The 25,312-nt window shown below is 42.5% G+C and overlaps 1 protein-coding gene across 1 annotated transcript in view; it reads left to right on the top strand.

The window, feature by feature from the left end:
• The window catches only part of CLNK (cytokine-dependent hematopoietic cell linker), a 105,906-nt gene that overhangs the window by 25,147 nt on the left and 55,447 nt on the right, over nucleotides 1-25,312 (top strand). Inside the window, exons 4-7 of the mRNA XM_012664266.1 lie at nucleotides 8,724-8,752; nucleotides 19,739-19,776; nucleotides 22,211-22,355; nucleotides 23,585-23,688. Coding sequence (XP_012519720.1) covers nucleotides 8,724-8,752; nucleotides 19,739-19,776; nucleotides 22,211-22,355; nucleotides 23,585-23,688 — 316 coding nt within the window. The remainder of the gene's footprint in view (nucleotides 1-8,723; nucleotides 8,753-19,738; nucleotides 19,777-22,210; nucleotides 22,356-23,584; nucleotides 23,689-25,312) is intronic.

Here is a 25,312-nt window from a genome sequence, read left to right as displayed (position 1 = left end):
ATACACAAGGAGTGCAATGCGCACCACCCGAAGGATGGACATATTTGAAACACAGACTTGGTGGGGGGAACCAAGGGCAGCATACATAACCTAAACATCTGTACCCCCATAATATGCTGAAATAAAAGGAAAAAAAAAAGTCTATGATTTAAAAAACAAAAAAAAATGAGTATTTGGGATATATAAATCAAATTAAAATGTCTGAAAACTACATATTTGGTTCGACCATCTTCCTTTCATAACTATTAAGCCAATATATCCATTCCCATAGAAATTATAATTATTGGCATTTAGTGATGGAGGTAAGGAGGAAGATATTGATGGGCAGTGTTGCGGTGCAGAATGAGTGCATGGGGTCCGGATTGCAATCGTGGCTGACCTGAAGCCTCCTGCCCTTCCAGATCCTCATGCTTTAGAAATGGTATTTGAAACAGTAGACTCTCTTGTCCACCACTGAATCCCCCAACCTATAGCAGGGCCCAGTGTTTGGAAAACAAATGAATGATCTCTACAGTGTGCTTGGAACATAGTAGGTTTTCAATAAATAGCACAGGCTCATAGTCACTGAGTGCTCACTATGTACCAGGCTCTGTTCTAAGAGCTTCATACGCAGCTCTCACAGGATCCCAACAATCACATTCTTATTAGTCTCCATTTTACAGGAGAGAAGAACGCTGCGCAGAGAGGGTAAATAACTTCCCCTGAGGCTAAATGGCTAGTTGTGATATGGGAAATGGTAGACATGATTATTAATCCTATTAAATAATGTGGACCGAACCCCGGGTTGTCTGTGCTGCTGCCTTCATGCTAAGTGGAGTGTGGGAGTTAACTCTCCTGACAGGTGCAGAAGGGCTGCCCCACCTCCAGGCCAACCACGCCCCCCAGCTCTAACAGGCATTGACCTCCTGCTACCATACAACATAAGAGGCTGAGTGCTGGGGCCTCACCCAGAACATACGGCCCCAGAGTTTCTCCAAGAACACAGATCACATCCACATTCATTGTCCATGATCCCTCTGCAACATCGAGATGAATGTGTCCTATAATGTCCCGTGGAATTCATCGGACTAAATCTCCTATACCCACTTCTGTTTTGTGCTGTTTCTCATGTATATAGAGATAGAAATGTAGCAATTGATTTTTTCCAATTAAGTCCAAATTCAAATCAATAATTGACCACTTAATGTGTACCAGACACCATGAAAGGAACTTTGCCATCCAACCTTCACAGCAACGCCCTGAAGTAGGTATTATTGTTCCTATTTATAGATAAGGAGTTGAGTAACTGAGAGCAATGACATGCTTTGGTCACCACCACAGAGCCAGCAAATGGTACCAGCTGGACTTGAATTCAGAGTCTGACTTCAAATCAAGTGCTCTTTCTGGGCTCTAAGTGATAAAAAGGTATACATATGAATTTAGATTTCTGTTTCTGTGAGTCACTAATAGCTCGTGTTGAGAGTTCCCCCATGAAGAAGGGGCGTGTGCATTGCACTCCTGAAGAGCACAGCCCCATCTCTGATACAGCACTGCTTCATAGAGTTAGGACTGGGTCCAGCAGCATCAGCATCTCCTGGGAGCTTAGAAATTCAGATTCTCAAACTCCAACCTACAGCATCAGAAAGGCAAGTGCTGGAGCCGACCACCTGTGTTTGAACAAGCCCTCCCAGTATCGCCTGATACCACTCGAGTTTGAAAGCTTCAGCTGGAAGCATTAGTTACCAGGAGCACAAGCTTTGGAGCTGGGGGAGAGGCCTCTGGGCTCACATCCGGCTCTGCCCCCACTGGCTGAGGGACAGTAAGTGGGATGGAGGGAAGAAGAGAGAAGATGGGGCCAGTGAGATGGTGGGTTTGAGAGCTGTTGTCGCCACTGTGAAATGTCTGACCCCTTACATGAGTCCCATTAAGGTCACTGTGTTGAGCACTGGGAAAATCAAAGATGAACAAGACAGCCCCTGCCATCAGGATACCCAGTCTACAGTAGGGCAGTAGAGTGAGCTTGGCACCATAAAATGCTACCTATAACAGGTCATAAGGCTGTGCCACGTGCCATGGCTGAAACAGACACAGGCCCTGTGGGGACATGAGGGACATAGGATCGGGGAGGTGAAGGGCTGGCCACGTCACACTTCAGTGAGCAGCAGAGCCAAGGTTCCAATCTGTGGCTTCGTTTTCCAAGTGCAAACCCCCTTTCCTACTCCACTCTTGACAGCATTGGTACTAACAGTGCCGTTCTCACTTTCCACGTTTGGACCCTTCCCAGTTCATCACCTCATTGACTACTGACTTTTTTCCTTCTGCCACTAGCACCTGCAGCAATAGTTAATTCCAGCGGGACAAGCTGCAGGTGGCTGTAATTTCTTGGGGCCCATGAGAGGCAGTCATCATCCTTTGGAGACAGGAGCCCTCTTCCATTCCATGCACAAGGAGCCCTCTCCTGGGCCCCTCCAGCCAGGCAAGCCTAGGAGTCCAATGGCCACTGCTGCCTGTCTGCTCTCCTCATGGCTCTTGTCTTGCCCCACCTGCTCTGCAGCTGCCCTGGAACTCCCTAGCACTGAGAGATCCATAAGAGACACATCTGTTGCTCTGGCCCACCTTGCTATGCAGAAGGCAGTGTCCTCCAGAAAGATCTCACAAGCAGAGAGCTTTATGGCAGACCCAGGGTTCTTTCACAGAGGATGCATCAAATGCAGCGTGGTCCTCCACACACTTTCCTGTAATTAATTGTCTGGAGCAGCTCCTAAGTAATAGATGCTCAATAAACACTGGCTGAAGAGAGGTGAGGAAGAAGGGAAAATAAAGTCAGGACCCACTAGGGTTTTATGGTGTTGATACTCCAGGATGTTGGTAGCATGTAGTATACCCAGAGCCTCATACAGTACCTGAAACTTATTAATACTTAAACAGATGAGATAAGAAATCTAACCGGGAAGAAAGATGGAAAGGAGAAGAGCTAGAAGGCAGAGACCAAGTTAAGGGAGGGTCAGAGAGAGGGTGGAGGAGAGTTTGGACTCAGGAGCTGTTCTGCCCACCTGGGCTAACAAGGCATGGCAAATCATCTTTCTCTTACTTGTCTGCTGTAGAACTCATTAAAATGCCAAATATTTTTGTTTTCATGTTTTAATATTTGTCAGGAGCATTGATAACTTATATGAGAGGGACTATAGCTTACAAAGACATGTTTTCTATCCTCAAGGAACTTGAAATCTAGTTGAGAAAAGAAAAAAAAACACAAGGTTTAGCAATATGAGATTTACATAATAAATTAATAATTATGTACTTACATACCACCTTCTAGGTTTATTAGGTATATTATTAGAGCAAGAAATGCCACAAGAGCTCAGAGGAGGGAAGAGTCCAGGTGGGCCCTGGCAGGGCAGCTTACCGAGGAGGTGGGAGTGGGGCCAGGCCTTTGTGGGGTGTGAGCTTTGTGATAGTTCTAGGTGATACCAAACACTTCCAGTGTTCTCCCCAGGATCCCTTCAGGGAGTTGCCTGCCCCAAATATTTTTATAAAAATAAAATAGATAAAAAGAAGATTCTTGAAACTAATTGGAATGTCTTTAAGAAAGAATGAAACCATTTACTCACTTATTAAGTATGAACCTTGGCCTGATTCCACCTTGGGGTGAGTTGCATCTGCTTCAGAGTGATTGCAGCTGGCCAATACGCTCCATCTGTAACCTGTGACAAACACATGCAGCTTATTCCAAGGCAAACACAAGTGGCATTTGCATACACACACTGAGTAGGCTCCTACTACATGCTAGGCACTCCGTTGGCCTTGTTGGGCTAGGGCAGGCCCATGTATAGACCCAGATGGGTCTGCGGTGCATCTCTAGGTATCTCGCCCTTGGCATGCTCCTCTGTTCTATGCTCCTCTGTGCATGTGTGCGTGGCATTCACGCGCTCATGCTCATTCAACGGCACATTGGTGTGCACGTGCTCTAGGCGCTGCATTAGGCACTGGGTATCCCTTTTAGGAAGTCTGAGAATTCAAGTTGGTTTTGTTCTAGTGATGTGAGTGTGAGCTCAATGACATAGGTGTCAGGGATGTACCCAGGTGGTGAAAGAAGAGCTTTGGTGGCCACATGGGAAGCAAGGAAAACACTGTCCAGGTCATCACTACCTTTCCTCTGGACTTTATAAAGCCCAGTCCTTCCCTCCACCCCAATCCATCCTGTGTGTTCCTACATTACTTTTCTGAGATGCAGTTCTGAGTATCCTTTATCCGTATGCCTGGCAAAGCTCCACACTGCCCCCAGGATGACACAGGCCTTGCTGGCTCACCCCGAGGTTCCCTACTCTCTGAGTACACTGTGCATCTCCAAACTGTAGCCCCACAGCTCCCTGATAAGAACCCACCACCTCTGAGTGGTGGAGAGGAAGGAAGCTGAGATCTACCATCAGACAGGCTGGCTGTGGCTCCCAGGGGCTAACCTCAGTCAATCGAGCTGTAAAATGAAAGGGTTAGTTCCTAGTCCATAATGTCCATTTGGTGCTAGTAGTATCCTATAATAGCCCTAAAATTGAGATAAAGGTGCTTTCTGTCAAGAATTGCTATGAGGTTTGGGTAAAATCATTTTTGTAAAGTGGTCAGTTCCTGACACAATACATTCAAATAGAGAGAAGAAGGGAATGAATTTAGAAACATTAGATCCTTCTTCATTTCTCTCTAGATTATATTAAAAATGAGATTAGTGGCTCTTAGAAATATCAACTGTCTTTCAAAAATTAGGAAATTTTATTCTAGAGTAGCTTTTTAATTTCCAGGGCAGAATTTAAAATGAAATGTGGAGTTGAGCCAGTTAATCTTGGAGGTTTGGGAAACAGAAAAGGCTGGCAGTGTGAAATCACCCTGATCACGTCCCAAGGGTTTTGCTGCTGAACTCTGGACCAGTAGTCAGTGCCTGGGGATACCCAGAGAGGACCGCACACCACACTCGAGGGGGCGATGAGTTATTTGTCTCCATGCCAGGAGCTTGACCCTGGAGACAGGGCCAAATCCCATCTCTATGGGACCAGAATAACACACCATCCACACTTTGTTCCCATGGACAAACAGAACACAAGTACACCCTGCCTACTTCGTCAAATCCAGTTCTACCAGGCAGCAGGAGAGAAAATGAGTTTTCTTTAGTATCATTTAAAAATTATTAAAGGTCTTAAATTATTTAAAAGTATTAAAAATTAAAAATAATCCAGAATTAAAAATCCATATTTGTAACGAGCTTTAAATATTGAAAACCATAGACCTCCGAGGGTCAGCCTTGTTCGTTTTCTGTTCCGTAAACTCCCTTGCCACAGTGTTCACACGTGCCTGTACACACCGGAAATACAGAGGAAGGAAGACCTGCTTCCCTCGGGCCCAGATGTGGAAGGGGGCAGGGGTAAGGAGGGCAGAAGTGTGGCTGCCAAACCATAATACCATACAGCTGTGGCCTGTTCACACGTGGCCGGGTTATGGATGCTGATGAAAGGAAGCTGGGGTGCATCCTTGTAACTCCCTGGCAAGCAGCAGCTTGCTAACACATGCGCCTTGCCAGAGCACAGATAGAGCACATCAAATCTCCATGAAGTTTGCTAGCAGCATCTTTCATTAATCACCCTACGCTGTCAAGCTGCAGAGTGTTAACACAGGAGCCTTTTCAGAGAGCTTGTTCGCTGCTAGTGTTGAGACAATGTCCTTCTATACACCAGCCAGACAAAACTGCGGTGTTGGGGACACCTCCTGGGCCCTGGGCGGCTGGTTCCCACCTTCCTCTCTGCCCTCCCCTCTTTGTTTCTCCAGTGCTCGCTCACAGCAGCGGGCTCAGCTGGAATAACAACATCCCGCCCCGGTTTTGCTGATGCTTCCTCTGCTAACTCACTTGGCTTGCATTGACGCAAGGAGAGCCCTAGGGTGCATAATCCCAGAGGATGTGACATCTGAATGAGCGCCATCAGTCTGGGGCCCCACTGAGAGGCAGAGAGGATCAGATAAGCCACTTTCAGACAGCCTTGACAATCGGGAGGAAGCTCCCAAATGCAGAGAACTCTGCAGTCTACAGGCTTGTAAATAAGAAGGGATTTAGAGTTGGACAAATCCCAGCTCAGCCAATTCCTTGGTGTGCTATTCAGGCAAGTTGCTGAACCCTTCTAAGTTTTAGTTGCCTTGCAGACTGGAGCTGGAAATGCCTGCCAGCCAAAAGCTATGCCATACCCAGCACCTCCGAAAGTTGCCTCCCACCCTCTGTATTTATTATATGTTCGTGCATATGATGAGAACACAACGTAAGACTGACTCTCTTGCACAATTTTAAGTATACAATAAAGTACTGTTAACTATAGGCACTGTGCTGCCCAGTGGATCTCTAGGACCTACTTGTCTTGTATAACCAAAACTTCGTATCCTTTGACTGATACCTCCTCATTTCTTCCTTTCCCTTGGCAACCACCCTTCCACTTTGCTTCTGTGAGTTTGACTATTTCCAATTTATGACAAAAGTGGTATCATGTAATATTTATCCATTCACAGGTTTATACTTAACTCATTAAGTTGTAGACATTAACTATGTACAGCATTTTGTATATTAAAAAAATTAAACTATAAAAGTCAAATTGGAAAAAAATAAATTGTGAAGATAATTATAAATAAATGGGTCGAACTGGCCCATGAAAATGAAATGCCTACCAACCAGACTTGAACCTGCCTCAGTTCCTGAACAGGTGCTCGAAAATACTGGCTCTTCTCTTGTGTCTCTGGACTCTATGTCAGATGAGCTTAGTCCTGCCTTTAAGAGTCTGAGACTTGCAATGATGCTCTAGTGACTCTAGGCCCCAGTATAGAAAACTAATGAGTTGGACAATATCATTTCCAACATGCTTTCTAGTACTGTCTTTGATTCTAAACTCCAGATGTGGTCAAGATCAGAAGAAGGCCAGAACCCTAATTTAAAAGCCAAGGTTCTTTCTAGGATCCCAGGAAGCATTTGCCTTTTCATTCAAAATGCCTGGGCTCGGATTTGCACACTGCCTGTGTTGGAGCAGCGGCCTCGGATCACAAGTGGGATGACTTGCCACACTTACGTTAAGCTCACTGGATGCAGTCACGACAACATACCATTTGCACTTCACATGTCATGAGTTACAGTTTGAGGAGCCTTTGGGGCCCTTAATCAAAGACCAAGATGTCAGGGAAGAAACCATATGTTTAAAGTGTTGGGAGAGCTCTCGCACCCAAGATAAATGATTTGCTCCTCACCGGCTGATTTACTGTTAATTTCTGCAGAATCGCAGGCAACTTGCAAGGACGCCAACTGCTAACCACGAGGGCCCCCAGGCCGCAGCTGCACGGTGCCTCCGAAGCCCAACCGGCCACTTCCAGCAGGCACGGGGCAGGATTCGGGAGGCAGAGAGGCTGCTGCCAACTCCCTCACTGTTAGTGGCTCTGTGGACTGGGCAAGGTTTGGGCTGTCTGAATGCCCTGTTTCCTCTTCTGTGAAGTTGAGGCACTGACAGCTACCCCACAGGGTCACTCTGAGGATGAACATGCTGAACAGAAGGCAACAGAGTAGGCTGCAAGCCGAACTTGTTAACTGGGGTCTCCTGGTTACTAACATCTCACTGCTTAGCTATTCTGTGCCCAGTGTCCCAGCCACCAAATAGGCCTCATAAATATTTACACCCGATGAGTGTTGCGATGCTCAGTTAATTGCTCCTGTGACGCACTTTGAGAGCCTCGGAGGAAAGGTATAATGCAAGGGCCGGGATTATTAAAGACACAAACAAGTCGGCTCATGGAAGCAGCATCCTTTGGAGCTTTCCATTGCCTTGGGGCTTTTCCTGTCACTTCCCAAAATCTAGGGAAAATGTGCTTCCGAAAGCATACTGTCCCAGGGCAAACACCGTGGCTCTGCAAAGAACTTGTCGGAAAATGTGCGAAGACATGTACAGATAACTTACCAAAGAGGAAACTCAAATGGCCCGAAACCTTTTAGAAAAAAAATGTCAATCTTACTAGACATCAAGGAAGTGAAATGGGTAAAATAAGGAATCAAGGGGCAAGTAGGTAGTATGATTTCAAAGTATGGATTTGATGGTGGTCAAATGCAGAGAAATGGTCACTTCACCCTCTATGGATAAGAATACAAACTCATATGAATTGACTCAGCTCATCCAGAAAGCAACTGAGTAATATGCAACGAAGGGACTCGAATGTTCACATCATCTCACCCCTTCATTGCGCCTGATAAAGTCTCCCCATGGAAATTTTCAGAGATGAGATTTAAAATGCAAGAATAAATGCACTCTACAACATTATTTACAAAAGTCAAAACTAGCAAGAACTAAATAGCCCCCGTGAAATATCATTTAGCCAATAAATATAATCTTTTTGAATAATATTTAAAGATATAGAATATATTTGTAACATCTGAATCCTATACATTCTTTTGTGTTATTTTTATACATATATATATTTAAATGCATGCATACATCTTCATACACAGATACACATATGTACATGAAAATCACCAAATTGATTTTTATTTTCTTCTACATGTTTTTTTCCTACTTTCTATATTCTCTATAAAAAATATGTCACTTCTGGTCTATAATAACACAAACATGAGGAAATTTCATAGGTTGATTTATAAAACAGCATTTGATGACTGCCCACTCCTGTGGGGGAGGTTGGTGAACTCCGGGCAGCTGACACTCATGTTGTTCTCTTTTCTGCCCTAGGTCATGGCCGCGCCTCAACAGTGCCACAGGTGAGTCAGGGCCCCTGTCATCTAAGCGGTGGGAATGTCAGCATGGGTCTGTTGGGCTGTTCTTTCCATTCTTTTTGTTTTTCTTTCCATAGAACTATTGACCTGTTTATAATGACATGAGCTACTTACAATCTTTCTCTCCAGTTGTTCCCAGGGTACAGCCTGGTCTGTGACTCTCACAAGCGTTGGACACTCACAGATTAGGTGGGGATCCTGGCTCTGCACTCGTTAGCTGCGCAGCCTTGAATGAAGCGTAGGTCCCTCTGAGTCTGAGTTTCTCCGTCTGTGAAATGGGTATGTGTGCCTTGGTGCTAGTATTGTGGCTGCTCATTCATGTTCAATCAACTAAACTCTACAATAGGTTTTCCCCAAAACATGAGTTGAGTGAAAGAATGGTTCAGAAGCCACATTTTATGCGTCTCTTGTGTCTCTTGTGAGACCCTGTTTCCTGGTACCAGGCACTTCATAGGAGCCCATTCAAGTTTTGAGTAAAAGTATATACTATTGGTCTTGGAAGGTTGTTATTTCAGGGAAAGTCCCCTTGAGCTTCCCTAGAAAGCTGGTGGCTCAATATGATGAGAGGAATGAGACAGAAAAATCAAGAAATAGTCCAGAGAAAGTGCAAAGAAGTGATGAAATCATAGGGAGTTGTGTAATCAGCAAATGAATTTGAAAGCTTCATCACAGAGCAGGTTGGGGTATACAACAGGCACTCAGCATGTCCCAAACAGCAGTGAGAATTGGGCAGAAGCAAAGTAAAATCGTGAAGTATGAGTTTAAGTAGGGAGAAAGCACCCACCTCTAACCCCTCTGACAGAAAATGTCCTTATTAAATTCTCCAGTTGGGCCTAACAGAGGTTGTGTTCTCTGAAGGTAGATGCTTCCTAATTGCACTGGAGTCTTTAATCTCAAATAGCCTCTTCTACCTGGCTGCCCCTCTCATTCCCTCCTTTCACCCTCAGGAGTCCTGGAGGAAACTCTAGAGAATTCTAAGGGGAATGGGAAGTGGGACTGAAGTTGCTTATCTGATGCAGTGGCTGGTGAATTCTAAACCACACGGGTAAAATAGAGCAGCCCACCAGTACCCTCCCTTTCCATCCTGCTCCCCACCGTGGGTAAGGCGGAGAAGAACTGACAGGTGGGCATTCCATTTCATTGACACCGTTCTAGAGAGACACGCAAGGAAAAGAAAGCAAATCAAAACCCCCAAAAAGTCAGTTGAGATAAAGCTGCCCAGGCTTGCCTGTGCACAATAGAATCTATACCCTGCCAAAAATGCTTAGCAGAAATCACGCCATCCCAGCCTATGCATACTTATGAACCACTACAAATGCCTACTAAAATATAGCAGAACCTGATAAAATCAAGGATGTGCATAAGGGTTTACGTGAAAGAATGCTCATCACAGTGGCATTTGTAACATTCCCCGATACTTCAAGTTGTTTCCAATGTTTTACCGTGAGATTAGTTAAAAATGGGGTAGGGCCTCCATGTGAGAAAATACTCTGTAGCCATTAAAAAATGGTGATGTTGAAGCATATTCATTGTCATGGATAGGTCGATATATAGTTTTGTGAAAAACCCGGGGAAAAAGCAGTATGCATGGTGTGATCACATATGTATAGTCTCTCCAAATGTATATATCTCTGTGTACATATACAGACCGTATATATGTGTGTATGTGTATATATAGTCTCTGTATGTGTGTGTGTGTGTGTGTTGTGTGTGTGTGTGTGTGCATCTGAGTGATTTGGCTATAATCAAATACAGTGCTTGTCTTGGCATGGTAACATTATAGTGATTTTTATTCTCTTCTTTTTTGCATATTCATGTCTTATAATTTTATTCAGTGGCATATATTTTAGTATACTAAAAGCAATCTATCAAAAGATAAATTTAAAAAAAAAAAAAATACTCCAGGCCTAGAGAAGGAGGCAGACACATACTCAAACTGGGACCATCCGTCAGTGTCAATACCTTCTCAGAGGCTTACGTAGAGAGAGAACAAACAGTGCTATGTTTTTCCACAAAATAAACCCATGAGTTTTTCTCCTTCCACTGAATAAAGAATGAAATTTCAGGAGATGCCCTATTTAGAAAGTGGGTCCCTCTGTCTTACGTGACCACACACAGTAAAAACCCTGATAAAAATAGATATTGGCCGATTCAATTAAACAGACAAATTTCATTTTGTCAAGAAAAAAATATATGTATATAAGTTTTCTAAGGAAAGCAGTCTTTAAGGTTGATTCTTTTCCTACTTTTAAAAGAAAAATTAATAAGAATTTTAGAACTAGAGGGAGAAGCACCAAAGTATAGAATTTGTGAGTCTGCAATGCCCCCTGCTGGCTATTTCTAGATGTTGCAATGCCTGTATGTGTTTAGCGGAGGCTGGTGTCAGCCTGGTTCTCCCCAGGATGTTGGGAATATTGGTACACAGAAACAAATAAAAATTGACAGTTGAATTGCTGAGACAAGGTGTTTGCCCAGTTCTTGTAAACACAAGCCATGATTTCAAATCATCCCAAAATTAGTAAACCGAAGGAGTTAACCATTGTCTTCAAAACTCAGTGTTTTTTAGAATCACAACAGATAGGGTTTATGCTTTAGCAGGCCTGTAGTGAGGCCATGGAATCCTTACTTTGAAGATAATTCCAGTTCAGGGAGTTCTAGACTGTTATTTTGAGAATCACTGGCTAAGAAACAAAGAATCAAGACTGTCCCCACCAAGAAGCTGCTCTTAATTCTCTAGGTAAAAATTGCTTCGGGACATTTCACTTGAGTTTCTGCAGAGCACCCAGGGAATGGGATGGGAGACAGCTGCCCTCCCTATCACCATTCATTCACTCATCCATCCATTCATTCCTCCAGTTTGTGTTAGGTCCATATAACCACCTTTGGGCACAGATTTTTTTAAAGAAGAAAATAAAAATGAAAGATCCCAGGGACTCAGCTTGTCTGAGGTTGTAATACTGTACTTTGCAGATGAGGAATTTAAGAACTAGAGAAGGGAAGTAAATTTCCGAGGGCCACCTAGTGAGAACATTTAGCCTGTTCTTCAAATTCCCATTAAATGTTTCCTGTGTAGCTATTTCTGTGAGTTTGGACTATTTGTGGCTTGAAATTTTTTTTTAATCTTCATAGAGCTTATTAGTATCATTTATTTTAGGAGAACTTTGTGGCATTCCTTAGGAATTACTTCCTTCCTTATAAAATGAGGGTGTTGAACAAGGTCAATTCTCATATCAACTTCATGTCTTTTTTTTATATTTCCGTGGCTTGAAATTATTAGCTCATAACAATCAAGGCATTCAGGGAATAAACTGAAATGCAGAGAGACTGAGTCTCTCTCTTTGTCCCGTGTATATATATACAGTCATGTTTCACTTAATGACAGATACATTCTGAGAAATGCATCATTAGGTGATTTCTTCATTGTGTGAGCATCATGGAGTGTACTGACACAAACCTAGATGGTATAGTTTATTACACACCCGGGCTATATGGTACAGCCTATTGCTCCTAGGCTACAAACCTGTACAGCATGTTACTGTACTGAATACTGTAGGCAATCGGAGCACATTGGTAAGTATTTGTGTATCCAAACATAGAAAAGATATAGTAAAAACACAGTATAAAAGATTGAAAATAGTACACTTGTACAGGGCGTTTACCATGAGTGGAGCTTGCAGGACTGGAAGTTGCTCTGGGTGAGTCAGTGAGTGAGTGGTGAGTGAATGTAAAGGCCTAGGACATTAATGTGCACTACTGTAGACTCTATAAACACTGTGCACTTAGGCTACACTAAATTTATTTTTTTTAAAAAATTCTTTCTTCCATAAATAAACTAACCTTAGCTTACTGTAAATTTTTACTTTATAAACTTTTTAAATTTTTTGATTTTTTGACTCTTTTGTAGTAATGCAGCTTAAAACACAAACACATTGTACAGTTGTACAAAATATTTTCTTTATGTCCTCATCCATGTTATTTTTTAATTTTTAATTATTCTTTACTTTTTTTTACTTTTTATTTTATTTTTTGTTGTTATTGTTAAAAACTAAGACACAATCACACACATTAGCCTAGCCCTACACAGAGTCAAGATCATCAATATCACCATCCTCCACCTCCACATCTTGTCCCACTAGAAGATCTTTGGAGACAATAACGCGAATGGAGCTGCCATTTCCTGTGATAATAATGCCTTCTTCTGGACATCTCCTGAAGGACAGCTTGAGGCTGTTTTACAGTTAACTCTTTTTATATATAAGTAGAAGTACAGTACACTAGAAAAAAAGACAAAAAGTATAGTATAGTAAATACATAAACCGGTAACATAGCCATGGATTACCATCAAGTACTACGTACTGGACATAATTGTTTGTGCTACACTTTTATATGACTGGCGATGCAGTAGGTTTGTCTACACACTCACCACAAACAAGTGAGTAAATGTAGCACTACAGCATTACAACAGCTATGATGTCACTAGGCAATAGGGATTTTCAGCTCCATTATAATCTTATGAGACCGCCATCATTATTTGGTCAACCGTTGACCGAAACATCACTATGTGGCACATGACAGTGTGCGTATATGTATTTTTCTATCTCTATCTCTACCTCTATTTCTACTTCTTTCTCCCTCCTTCTCTTCCTTCCTCTTCCCTTCCTTCTCCCCAAGTATAAGCCATATAGTCAAAGATCTTTGAACAACATAATCCTTCATGCAGAGATAGTGAAGAGGAACATAAGGAATTTTATTCCTGCGTTTTCCTACAGACGTGGATCGACGCCAAACTGAAGATGTTCTGAAGTTTGGAACCTGCTGGGGGGAAGGGTGTGGACTGTTATCATACTGAGATGAAAATCAGCTCGATGCCCTCTATCCCCAAATAACTTCTAGTTCCTAAAAGGTAAAGACTGCGAGAGTCAGTGCAGCACAGAGAAAGAACCTGGGGTGTTAAGTCTGGAGCCCAGAATTTGAATTTGGTGTCTCTGTGACACCATTGAGTGGTGGAGGGAAAAGGAAAGCAACCAACATAATAGAGTCCCCTGTTTGCACCAAGTTTTTTATAAACTTGTCTAATTTAGCTGCAAGGTACTGATTTTATTATACTCACTCTATAGACAAGGCAAACCGGGCCCAACAGAAGTTCAATAGTTTGGAAAGAAATCATTAGAGAACTCAGATCTATCACAATGGAACTTGCTGTTGTGAGCCCAACAGTTTTGGTCTCAGGCTTTTCATCTTATGATGAGGGGTCACCCAGGTGATGGGGGCCACTGAGTCCCTGTGCCTCACAGCTGGAGGGAACCCAGTTTAAAGAACCTCGTGAAGAATCAGCAGGTAGATATGAACAGAGTCGAATGCTGAAAAAGCCACACATTTTGCTTAAAAATGAACACTAAATAACAAGCGAGTTCCTAACATAGATTTGAAAGCTCTCGTAAGACCTAGGTTGTGTGAAGAAGATTTGGTCATGGAGGTGAACTTGGAAAGACAAACACAGAGCACAGCACCTTGTTTGTGGGCACTGAGCCTGGGAGTATCCACTGGAAATTGTGGGTGGATTTTCCACCTGATTCCATTGACCAAAACTTCTCAGCAGCTGTTAGGGAGGAGATACTATTATTCCCATTCTACAAGTTAGCATTAGTTCATCGAGGTTTGTAAGTGATGGGATACAGCTGAGGTCACAGGACCCAAACACAACAGGGCCAGGATTTAAACCTAGGACTTCGCATTCTGCTTCCATGAAAGACACGTTGCCTTCTTCGTGCCTTTGATCAGCCGCTCTGCTACATTATTGGCAAACTCCAACACTGGCCTCCACAAGGAGATAAAACATCAAAGGCTACAATTCACTAAAAAAGTCCACAGAGTTTAAAAATTATAGATGTTTATTTTTCTTCCTCATGTAAGTCACGTCCCAAAGCAAGCAGTCCAAGGCTCTTGGCCACTCTGCTCCCAGAAGCCCTCGGAGACCCTGCTTCTCCCATCTTGTTGCTGCCTTCCTTGTGTTGGCCTCAGTCCTACAGCCTAAAATAGTGATGTCTGCACTGCAAGAAGCAGGATAGAGAAAGGGGAGACAGAGAAGAAACAAAAAGTGCATAACTTAAGAAAATAACCTGGAAATTTTGAGTGTATATTCCACCCAGATTCCATTGACCAAAACTTCGACTCATGGCTGTGTGTAGCTGCAAGGAAGATATTCAGCACTTACTCTAGGTGGCCACAGACCAGCATCAAGGGATTCTAATACCCGAGAAGAGAAGGAAAACAGGTGTGGAGAGACACATGGCTGCCTCTGCCAAGCACTCTTAGTGAGCCCTCAATTTTCACCATGTATTTATGAGTAAGTCCAGCCAGTGACCTCTAGAGTTGGAGCCAACTCTGACCTTCACCACTCCCCTCCTGCCCCGCCCCTCCTAAAAGTCTTCCCTTGTGACACAAATGACAACAGAAGCTGGTTTTGCTTGGGGAACCTGTCAGGTTGGGAATATCTGAGAAACATGACTTCACTTCCTAGAGAAACTGAAAGTTCTAAAACCCTAGAAGCTTCCTATTTTTATGTCTCTTCTCACACTAGACAAACATATTCTAGCCAGGGGGTCCACTGGGAATTCTTCTAGCCCGTGATGTCCTTTGAATGTGAATATCCTATGGCAACAGCACTTGGGGGTTCAGGCAGTCACTCTGTCCCTGAAAGTTACTATTACTAAATAAGGGACAGGCGAAGGCACCGGCCTTGCACCTCCAGAGACATGAGCTCACAGAAGTGCTTCCATGTGGAAATACACCAAGAATCTCTGTACCTAACTTGCATGGCCTGTCTGCCATTGGAAGGGACTCGGGGCCTCTCGGCCAGTGGCTCTAAAACTTCACGGTGAATAAATATCCTTTAGGAGCTTGTACAAAAAGCAGACACTGATTCGACTGGTTTGCACCAGGACCCAGGGTTTGCTCTGACTCGTTTTTCCTTAAGCTCCCAAGGTGAGTCTGATGCAAGTGGTCCGGGACGTCAGTTTGCTGGTATCGGCGTGCGCCTTGTCAGCCTTGGCTCTGCCTCTGTGGAAGAGCTGTCCAGGCTGATGGCCACAGGGCTGGAGTAATTGCCTTCTGCCTGTCAGGAGACCCCAGGGTTTTACACCACACACATTCATCTTCACTTCCATCTTAAAAATGACTTTCAATGGGATGTTGTTTTTTGTAAAAAGATGTTTCCTCGAGGGGCACACAGAAGTCAGTTGTTCTCCGGAGCTGTTTGGTGTCTGTGGGTGATGAATGGCCCTCCACAGAGCGACACCATATAACTCTCCCAGGACGGTGATGTGAAACGCTGTCGAGCAACTCCCTTTCTCTTTACAGAAAATGGCTCTGAGAAGCCAATCTGTCTTGCAGGTCCAGGAAGACGCAAAGACCTGGGAGGGCCTTGGGGGGCAGGGGGCACTTTGCTGGGCTCGAGCTCGCTCAGCAAGGAAGGAGCCCGGGTTCTACTTGGGCTTCTGAGGTTCTGTCGCTGCTTCCCGGGTGTGGCGTGTTTCCAGCGCACTGCACGCTGTATCTGACAGCCGGCTGTTTACTCACTGTGCACTTGCTGTTTGCCAGCCTCTGCTGTCCGTGGGTTACAGCAGCAATCAAGGGCCTGCAGTCCTGCCACTGGCTTGGGGGAGGCAGGTACCACAGTCTGTAACTAGATGATGTATCAGTTGGCTTTGACACTGTGGAGAAAGTGAAAAAAATGTATTAATCAGGGAGGAGGGAGGACTAATGTCTATACTGAATAAACTACAAATGTTAGTGGTAGAATAAAATGAAGGTTTATTTCTCACTCACATCACAATCCAATGTGGATAGAAGGAGGTCTTTTTCCAAACACTCATTTGGATTCACTTTTCTTTTACCTGATGGTTTCCATGATCCCCAAGGGGTCCTCTGTCTCTGCCCAGCCACCAAGGCAAGGGCGAGGGGACAGAGGGTCACACGGGCCAGCCTGGAGTGGAGTCCATCATCACACTCGCGGTGCCCTGGGGCCAGAGTGCCCTGCCACGTCAGCCGGGGCAGGGGAAGCCAGGAAGGGTACGTCAGCCTGGCACCATGGGAAGGGAAGCAGGCTTGGTGAGCACACCTGGTACAGCTTCCTCACGGCCACACCAGGTGCTGGGGGAGTGAGGAATGGGGCCGGGAAGAGCCCTTGCATTTTTGCCTGAGATTGGTAGTCAGGGAAATACCCCCTGCCCACCAGCAGAGATGACACTTCAGATACAATTTGATGGTGAAAAAGGATCCAGGCAAGGGTAGAGCCAAGTAAAGAACGTTCCAGACAGAGGGACAGTATACACTAAGTCCCTGCGGCAGAGGGAGCTGGGTGTGCTGGAGAGACTTGAGACAAGGCTGATGTGGCTGGAAATCAGAGGTCGAAAGAGGTAAAGAAAAAATTCCACGATGCTTATTAAAACAGTAAGGCAGACTTTACTCAGGACCATCACAATGGGTGTAGGAATTACTGCAATGAGCATGTGCAGAAGGGGAGAGAGATCGGGCTCAACTCAGAACACAACAAGGAAAAGTGGAGATTTGCAGCCAAGAAGCAGGATGGGGTCAGTGGATGGAAAATTACTAAAAGGAATTCTGGCCAAACTGACCTCACAGGACTCTTGCTGAAGGGAGGCCGGGGTGACCAGACATCACCAGGGGAAGGTGGAGAGTGAGGCCCTGATGAGATTAGCTGTGGGTGGTGGTCAGATGGGGGTGGGGAGGATTCTGGCTAAACTGGAAAGGGGTGAGATGTGAGGGCGAGTCAGGCGCAGGCTGTGCTGGCCCTGAGGGCCACGCAGGGAATCTGGACTGTGTGTCATGATGTCATGGGCAACGGGTCTCAGGGACTGATATATGGTCTTAGAACTATGCTTTAAAGTGACATTTGCAAAACTCCGCACTGATGACAGCACAGATAGGTACTGTAGGAGACAGAGAAAAGACAATCCCTTCCCTAGGATGGGTATGTAGACGCACAACAAAGAAGTAATCATATGCTGCCTGGTTGTGTTTAAGTGTCCTGGTGAGTGAGGCAGAAAATAAGCGCTTTGACAATTCCACGAGATTCATGTGGCCTGGAGTAGGCAGAGAGGTAGGGAAATGGGATCGGAAAGGACACTGAGCATACAGGAGGATGCGGGAGGCAAAGGGGAGGGCGGAGGGGGCAAGGACTCCAGGCAGGACCTACGCCGGAGGGGCAGGAAGCATGTTTGGGGGATGCAGGAGGGGAGTCTCAGGCTGCAGCACTGGCCTGTGGTGAGAAAAGAGACTCCACAGCTCTCCATGGGGATGTCGGCATAATGACCGCATTTGATGAAGCCAATTTCCTAACATGAAATTATATCGAACCCTGAATTAGACAGCGGAGCCGTTTCCCTGGATGATGAGAGCCAGAGCAGATCCCCAATAATTCTGAGCTCATTTGCTCCTTCCGGGCCAGCTGGTCTTTAATGGGTGACCTTATTAATTTAACTGAATGCACGAGAGAGTACAAATTACTGCTCCAAAGGGCTGGAGAACGTGTGGGTTTCTCTGCCAGGGATCTCAGGGGGAGGTAATTGTGCTGGGTCAGAAAGGTGTCATTAGTGCCTGCGAGCTGCTATCCCACCACCAGGACGGGCAGGGGCTGGAGGCAGGTGCTCCTCATGGTCCATTACGTCAAGGAGATGAGCTCTGCTAGTTGACACTTCCCCTAGGCACAGGTCCTAGGCAAAGTCCAGACAACTGTGTTCCCACGGAGCCAAATTTTCATTAATTTGCACAATACACCTTACAAAAGACTTAAACATACTGACATAATTAACAATAATTTATTTTATATTTTGATATGGTAAGGGAAATTCAGGGTGAAAGGACAAAAGTTTAAGAAAATAATAAAGCCAGAACAAGACGTAGAAATGCTTATCACACAGGATCCTCTATAATACCTGGACACAGCTCAGAAATTTGTCCCGAAGTTCTCAGCAGCCAAAGGAAGAGGGAAATACAATTTCTTACAGAAATTATGTTTTCCTTAACTCAAAGAAAATTAATTGCTAACAAGCATGCAGTTTGTAGTCCTAAGACCTGCAAGAAACTTCTCACGTGTGTGCTACTATAGACAATGTGATTTAACAACAACAACAAAAAATTCTGCTTTTGCTGCTCCTCAGTGCAGACTAATAGCACAAGACTACTATGCAATCTAGGAAAATTAAGTCTATAAGGAATCAAAAAATCTGTAGGGCACATCAGCAGTTCTTTGGTGGTTTTGCATATAATCAGAAAGTAAAATTTAAAACATAGAAAACTGAGTGGCTGAACAGCCTCGGGTGATCTTTCATAAAACAAGTCCAAATAAGGCAGCTGAGAGTTGAGAAACCTCAATCGAACAATATTTATTCAACAAACACCTAGCAAGGACCCAATTGCTCAATATCGGGCCTTGTGCCTGGAGCTGGGGATAGATGGATGAATAAAAATAACCCCTGCCCTCAAAATACTTACAGTTTGTTCAAGGAGACAGATGTAGGGACAGATTATTGCAAATACAATATTCTGTGTCATAGGAGGAGAGAAGAGAAAAATAAACATCATTAGCTGAGGTGCTGCTGACTCATGACTTTGGGAGCAATTGCTGTGAGGGTTCTGCTACCATGACATCTCTCTTCCAATGAGAATTTGAACCTGCTATAGGAAGAGGGAGCCTTCTTGCCTCCACCGTCACCGTTTGGTTTGAGTTCGGTTGTCTTCTCTCCCTTTCCATTGCCCCTGTTTTGCCAGAGCAACAGGTAGAATGGGAAATAAAGAAAATGCACTTCAGTTTTTGAAAAATGATAATCAAGAAAAGTTACTTAAAATGGGCACAAGATTTCTGGGAAAAAAAAAACAAGGGCTCACTCTTTTCAATGTTTTGAGCTAGCACAGTGACTGAAATAACATTCGGTCTGTTTTTGTTGGCAGGCCTGTACCACAGGATAAATGAGCCTCTTCCCGATTGCGTAAGTCGGCCGCTTCCCTTATCTGTGTTGTCACTCTTTAATATTTACAGAGTAAGTGGCTTTTTTCAAGGTACTTGGTGAATTAAAAAAATTAAAAAATTTAAAAAGTTTTAAAAATACATTTCCAAATGGCATACCTTCCGGGCAAGGAAGCCTGCATTTCAATTCTTGGGTATAAACTGCATTCCAATTCCTCAGCTATAAAATGGAGATAAAAATTAATTCAGATGGTCACTGTGAAGGTTAAATAAAGTAAAAATACCAACATGTTGTGCTGGCAAGTGCATTCTGACAAATGCACTGCTTAACACTCACAGTAAAATTTTAAATTGAAGCAAAGTTTCTGGAGAACAATTAGTTAACTTAATATTAACTAAGCAGTATAAAAAAATCCATATTTTTGGCCCAATAATTCATGGTTGGAAATTTAAACTAAGAAACTAACCTAAAATTTGTACTAATATTTAAACATGTTCACTGATATTTTATAATACTATATTTTAAATGGCAGTGCATTGAAATCATGCTAAATATCTACTAATACAGAAATAATTGAATGTTTTGATATAACCATTTCATGAAGCCATTTGCAACATTTACAAAGAATTTTAACAATAGGAGACAAAGATTAAAATTTATAACATTAACTTAAATATCTCATATTATGAGTAATTGTATTGTTAACTTATATATAAATAGTTTTAACTTAAATATCTACAGATTAGAAGAGTAGATAAATAATAGATAGATGGATAGATAGATAGATAGATAGAATCTGCCTATATACTCATTATTTCTTACTGTTTGAAGTACCTCTTTAGAAATATAAGTAAAGCTATGGACCCTTACTCAGGAACGCACAATTTGCCCAAATAAATTAGAGAACTAGAATGATGCAGAGCTAGAACTTAAATTCAGAACTGTTTAATTCCAGGCCCCTCCACTATAATAAAATTACCTCATCAATTTTCTGCTTATAAGTGAAATGAAGTACGTAAAGCACTTAGCATATATTAAGTACAGTTGGACCTCTGTATCCACAGGGTTTGCGTCTGTGGATGCAATCAACCTAGGTTTAAAAATGTTCAAAAAATAATAAAAAAATAACAAGACAATGATAAGAATAATACAAATAAAAAATACAGTGTAACAATTATTTACATAGCATTTACATTGTATTAGGCATTATAAGTAATCTAGTGATGATTTAAAGTTTACAGGAGGATGTGCATAGGTTATGTGCAGATACTATGCCATTTTATACCAGGGACTTGAGCATCTGCAGATCTTGGTATCCTCAGGGGTTCTGGACCCAATCCCCTGCAGATACTGAGGGAGAACTGTACTTAACAAATGTTAGAGGAACTTTAAGAGGTGGAGAGGAAAGTAGGGTTAGTAGACAGTTTTACCACCTCCCCTGATGTTCTTTAATGGTAGCAGTTATAGCAGTAGCAGTCATGGAAATATTTACAGCTAACATTTACTGAGTGTTTACCATCAGGCATTTTACTCAAAATTTTACATGCATTATCTCATTTAAGACACTTCTGATTGCCAGAGTCACTCTATAGCCATATGTGATTGTATTCATTTAGTGTTATGTGTAGCCATTTAGTTCATAAATAAGTTTGAAGTACCCCCAATAACTATATCTCTATGAGAAAACAAAGTACAGCATAAATTTAAAAATTTAAATCTCACACATGGAAATAATTCCTCCCTAAAGGTAGTTAAAATCTATTACTTTATGTACTTATTCATTTATTTTCTAAGCATATTCTTAGACTCTATCATGTGCAAACAACAACAACATATGTATAGTTAAGGCAATAAATCAATGACTTTGACTTCAAATTTTCAGCTATTGACTGTAAAAAAAACTGTGAGTCCAAAGAAAAGAGTTCAAGTGCTGCCCACAACCACATAGCCTGAGCTCAGGCTCCCTCTGTTCACCATTGCACTTGCTGTGATTTGAATGTGACCTCAAATTTCATGTACTGGAAACTTAATCCCCAAATTCATATGTTGATGGCATTTGGAGGCAGGACCACGGTTGGTAATTAGGATTAGTTAAGGTCATCAGGGTGGGGCCCTCATGATGGGATTGGTAACTTTATAAGGAGAGGAAGACAGCCCTAAACTGGCACGCTCTTGCCTATTTTAAAGCTGGCTAGTTAGTAACCTTAATTACATTTGCACTGTCCCTTCACAGTAGTACACAGATTAACATTTGATTCAATAATCAGAGATGGAAATATTGGTGGACATCTTTAGAATTCTACCGAGCACAAGAGTTAAACCACAGACTTCAGGCTCTGAAATCTTTACCTTGCAGCTAGCAAAACCTACATCACTCCCTTAGCTAGCACTGTAGCCTGTAATCTTTGTCAACATTGTGCCTCCTTTAACTCACTTGATGTTCCCACCTACTTAGGAAAGAAACTTTGCTGCAATCCTGGATGAAACAAAAGGCTACAGTGGTGATGATGACTATGAAGACCCCGAGCTTCAAATGGTCGGGGCATGGCAAACGATAAAAATTTTACCAGCCCGGCCTATAAAGGAATCTGAATATGCAGGTAACACGCAGGGATCTGCCTAAAATCCAAAGATGCATGTCCATGCTGCAATACTGCATAGTAATTAAAGGTGCAGTTTCTGAATTAAACAACCCTAGGTTAAAATTCTTCTTCCATGGCTTACTAATTGTGTGATCTTAAGCAAGTTTCTAAAACTCACTTTCTCTATCTGAAAATCGGGTTCATAATAATAGAACTTACCCCAGAGAGCTCTTTTGAAGTGTATGTGAATGATGCATGTTGAGTTCTAGCCAGAGGACCTGGCACAGAGTCAGAGGTCTGTAACTCTTAGCTAATATTATCATGACGATGCTTTTCTTGAGGAACAACTGATGAGCACGGCACAAGGTGGAAAAGATGGATTTGGGCAACATGGGAAATGTTAAGATGGAGTTTGTATATGGGGGAGTAGAGTGGAAGAAAAGACTTTGTAACTTGGCTGATTCGTTTTGTAGGTAGCCATCCCATAAGCAGTACCAGGGCATGGCAGCAAAGCCATGCTTGTTAAGAGAAAAGAAGACCTAATTTCATACCCACCTTTGCCTCTTTATAAATGGGACACATAGGGCAGCTTTAGAAAGTTCTCTGAACTGTAGATATGACATGCCATCGTAAGGGAAAAGAGGAAGCATTCATGATTTCTGAGGGCTTGACCACTGAAATGAATCTATACAAGTATTTTTGGAGAGAATCCTCTTGTAAATAATGATGGCATTCCTTTGTTCATTCATTCGAAAAGCATTTACCAAGTATTTACTCTGTGTCAGTGACCATGTTAGGATTGATCAGGGGACACAAAGACAAGCAAAGCATAACCCATGCCCTCAGGAAGGTCACAATCTAGTGGCAGAAACAGATCAAATGTGATAGAATATGTTAAGTGTATGATACAGAAAGGAGAGCCAGGGAGGGGTGTAGGCAGGGGAGACCTAGGAAATTTTTAAAGGGTGTGAAATAGCACAAATCTTGAAGGATTAGTAGAATTTCTTAGGTGGATAAGAAAATGAAAAGTGTTCAAGTCCAGACTTTGGCATTCATTTGTGTAAACCAAGAGGAGTAATTTCTCCTCTTCACGCCTCAGTCTCCTCATCTGTTGAGCAGAAGTGGAATTGTTGCCTCATGCTAACATTGTGATGACTTAATGAATCTGTAGATGTCCAGATATTTTGTAAATTGTAATGTGCTGAGTCCACATAAGGTATGACTTTAATATTTTTCTGTTTGCACAGATACACGCTATTTCAAGAGTGTGACAGACACTCCCCTTCCGTCAGAAGCCAAGACCTCTATCCCCACTGGAGAGCAAAGCTGGAGCACGCAGATGAGGCTAGAAGTGAGTAAAGGCTGGACCCTGTGAAGCAAACAAGCGTAGGGCACTTCCCAACCAGTTGGGAGTTGCCTCATCTCTTATTCCCCAAGGCATCTCTTTAGGTTAGGAGCAGGTCAAGCTTACTGGGAGGGGAGCTGACTCCTAAGACTGGTGGGATCATGGTCCTAAGGAATAGGTGTCTAGCAGGGAGGAGAATTAACATTTGTGGAAGATTTACTGTGAGAAAGGCAGCAGCCTAAGTAAGGGCTTTCATCTGATGCTCATCTTATTCTCCAGAACCAGAGTTTGAACTCAAGTCTTTCTGATAATAATACATCATTTTATCGTGATATATTGGCCAGCTTCTCAGCTCAACATTGCCAACTGTGAACGGGGTGATGATAAATAAGTCACACAACCTTTCTGAGCCTCTTAGTAACTTCATCCACACAACAGAAATACAAGTCCCTACCACGCTTATTTCCAAAGGCTGTTTGGAGGCTACAAAAGATAATTTTATGAAAATATCTTGTAAATTCAAATGCTCTAAGCACATATATAGGATTTTATTTATAATAAAACATTTGCTAACATTTAATTTTCTTAATGCAGAAATGCATAAAATACAAATTTAATCACCCCTGGGATTGCAAAGTTATTGGTCATAACACTTTGGTGCATTTCATGGTGCATTTTATTATTGGTCTGTATGTTTCAAGAGAGAAGGGAATTGATTGTTCACTGACATGTCCCGAGAGTCCATAATTGTGTCTGATTCTAGCAGGCACCAAAGATATATTTCTAGAATAAATTTGTTGAGTGGATGATTGGCATGTTTAGCTTGGTGCCTTTATAAAGGGGACGTGTTCAATATTTCATCTCTCATCTTACTCCCTGAATCTCTATCGGAAGTATTGTGTGTAGTATTTTCTAAGCAAATATATGTTATGCAGGGTATCCTTGTTTAGTATATACCTGGTTTTCTTTTCTTTTAATATTAAGTTTTGCTTATAAAACAGTTTCCAATGTGATAAACAAGCATGCATAAGCATAACTTTTTATAGATAAAGCACACTCCATTATGGGATTTTTATTTATTTTACTAAACTATTAAGTGGAAACATTTTAAAGGCTTTTAGTATATATTGTGAAATTTTCTTTCTCAAAAATTGTTTCTGTTTACATTCCCAGAAGTCCTACCTGGGAATGTTCACCTCATAGACCTTCCACCAAAAATAGCTATTACTTTTTTAATAATAATTTTAAAAAAAGATTTTACTGTTCCCTTATTAGTCTGAACCACAGTTATTAGCAAGTGTGAAAATGCTTTTGAATATTCACATTTCTTCCTTGTGCATTATATGTTCACATTGTTTATCTACTTAATCTGAGCACTTTTGTTAATTTAGATAAGATAAGGAAGCTACAAATTTTACCAAGCAATTCCGTTTTCACACAATATTTCCAATAGAGACTGAGGAAGTAAGATGAGTGATGAAATATTGAACATTTCCCCTTTACATAGGCACCAGGCTAAACACGCCAATCATCCACTCAACAAATGTATTCAAGAAATACGTCTTTGGTGCCTGCTAGAATCAGACACAATTATAGACTCTGGGGCCATACCAGTGAACAACCAATTCCC

Source organism: Propithecus coquereli, unplaced genomic scaffold (assembly GCF_000956105.1).
Source record: "Propithecus coquereli isolate 6110/MARCELLA unplaced genomic scaffold, Pcoq_1.0 Scaffold88, whole genome shotgun sequence".
NCBI lineage: Eukaryota > Metazoa > Chordata > Mammalia > Primates > Indriidae > Propithecus > Propithecus coquereli.
Note: the sequence above shows the minus strand (reverse complement) of the source record. Positions and strands in the feature narration are given on the sequence as shown.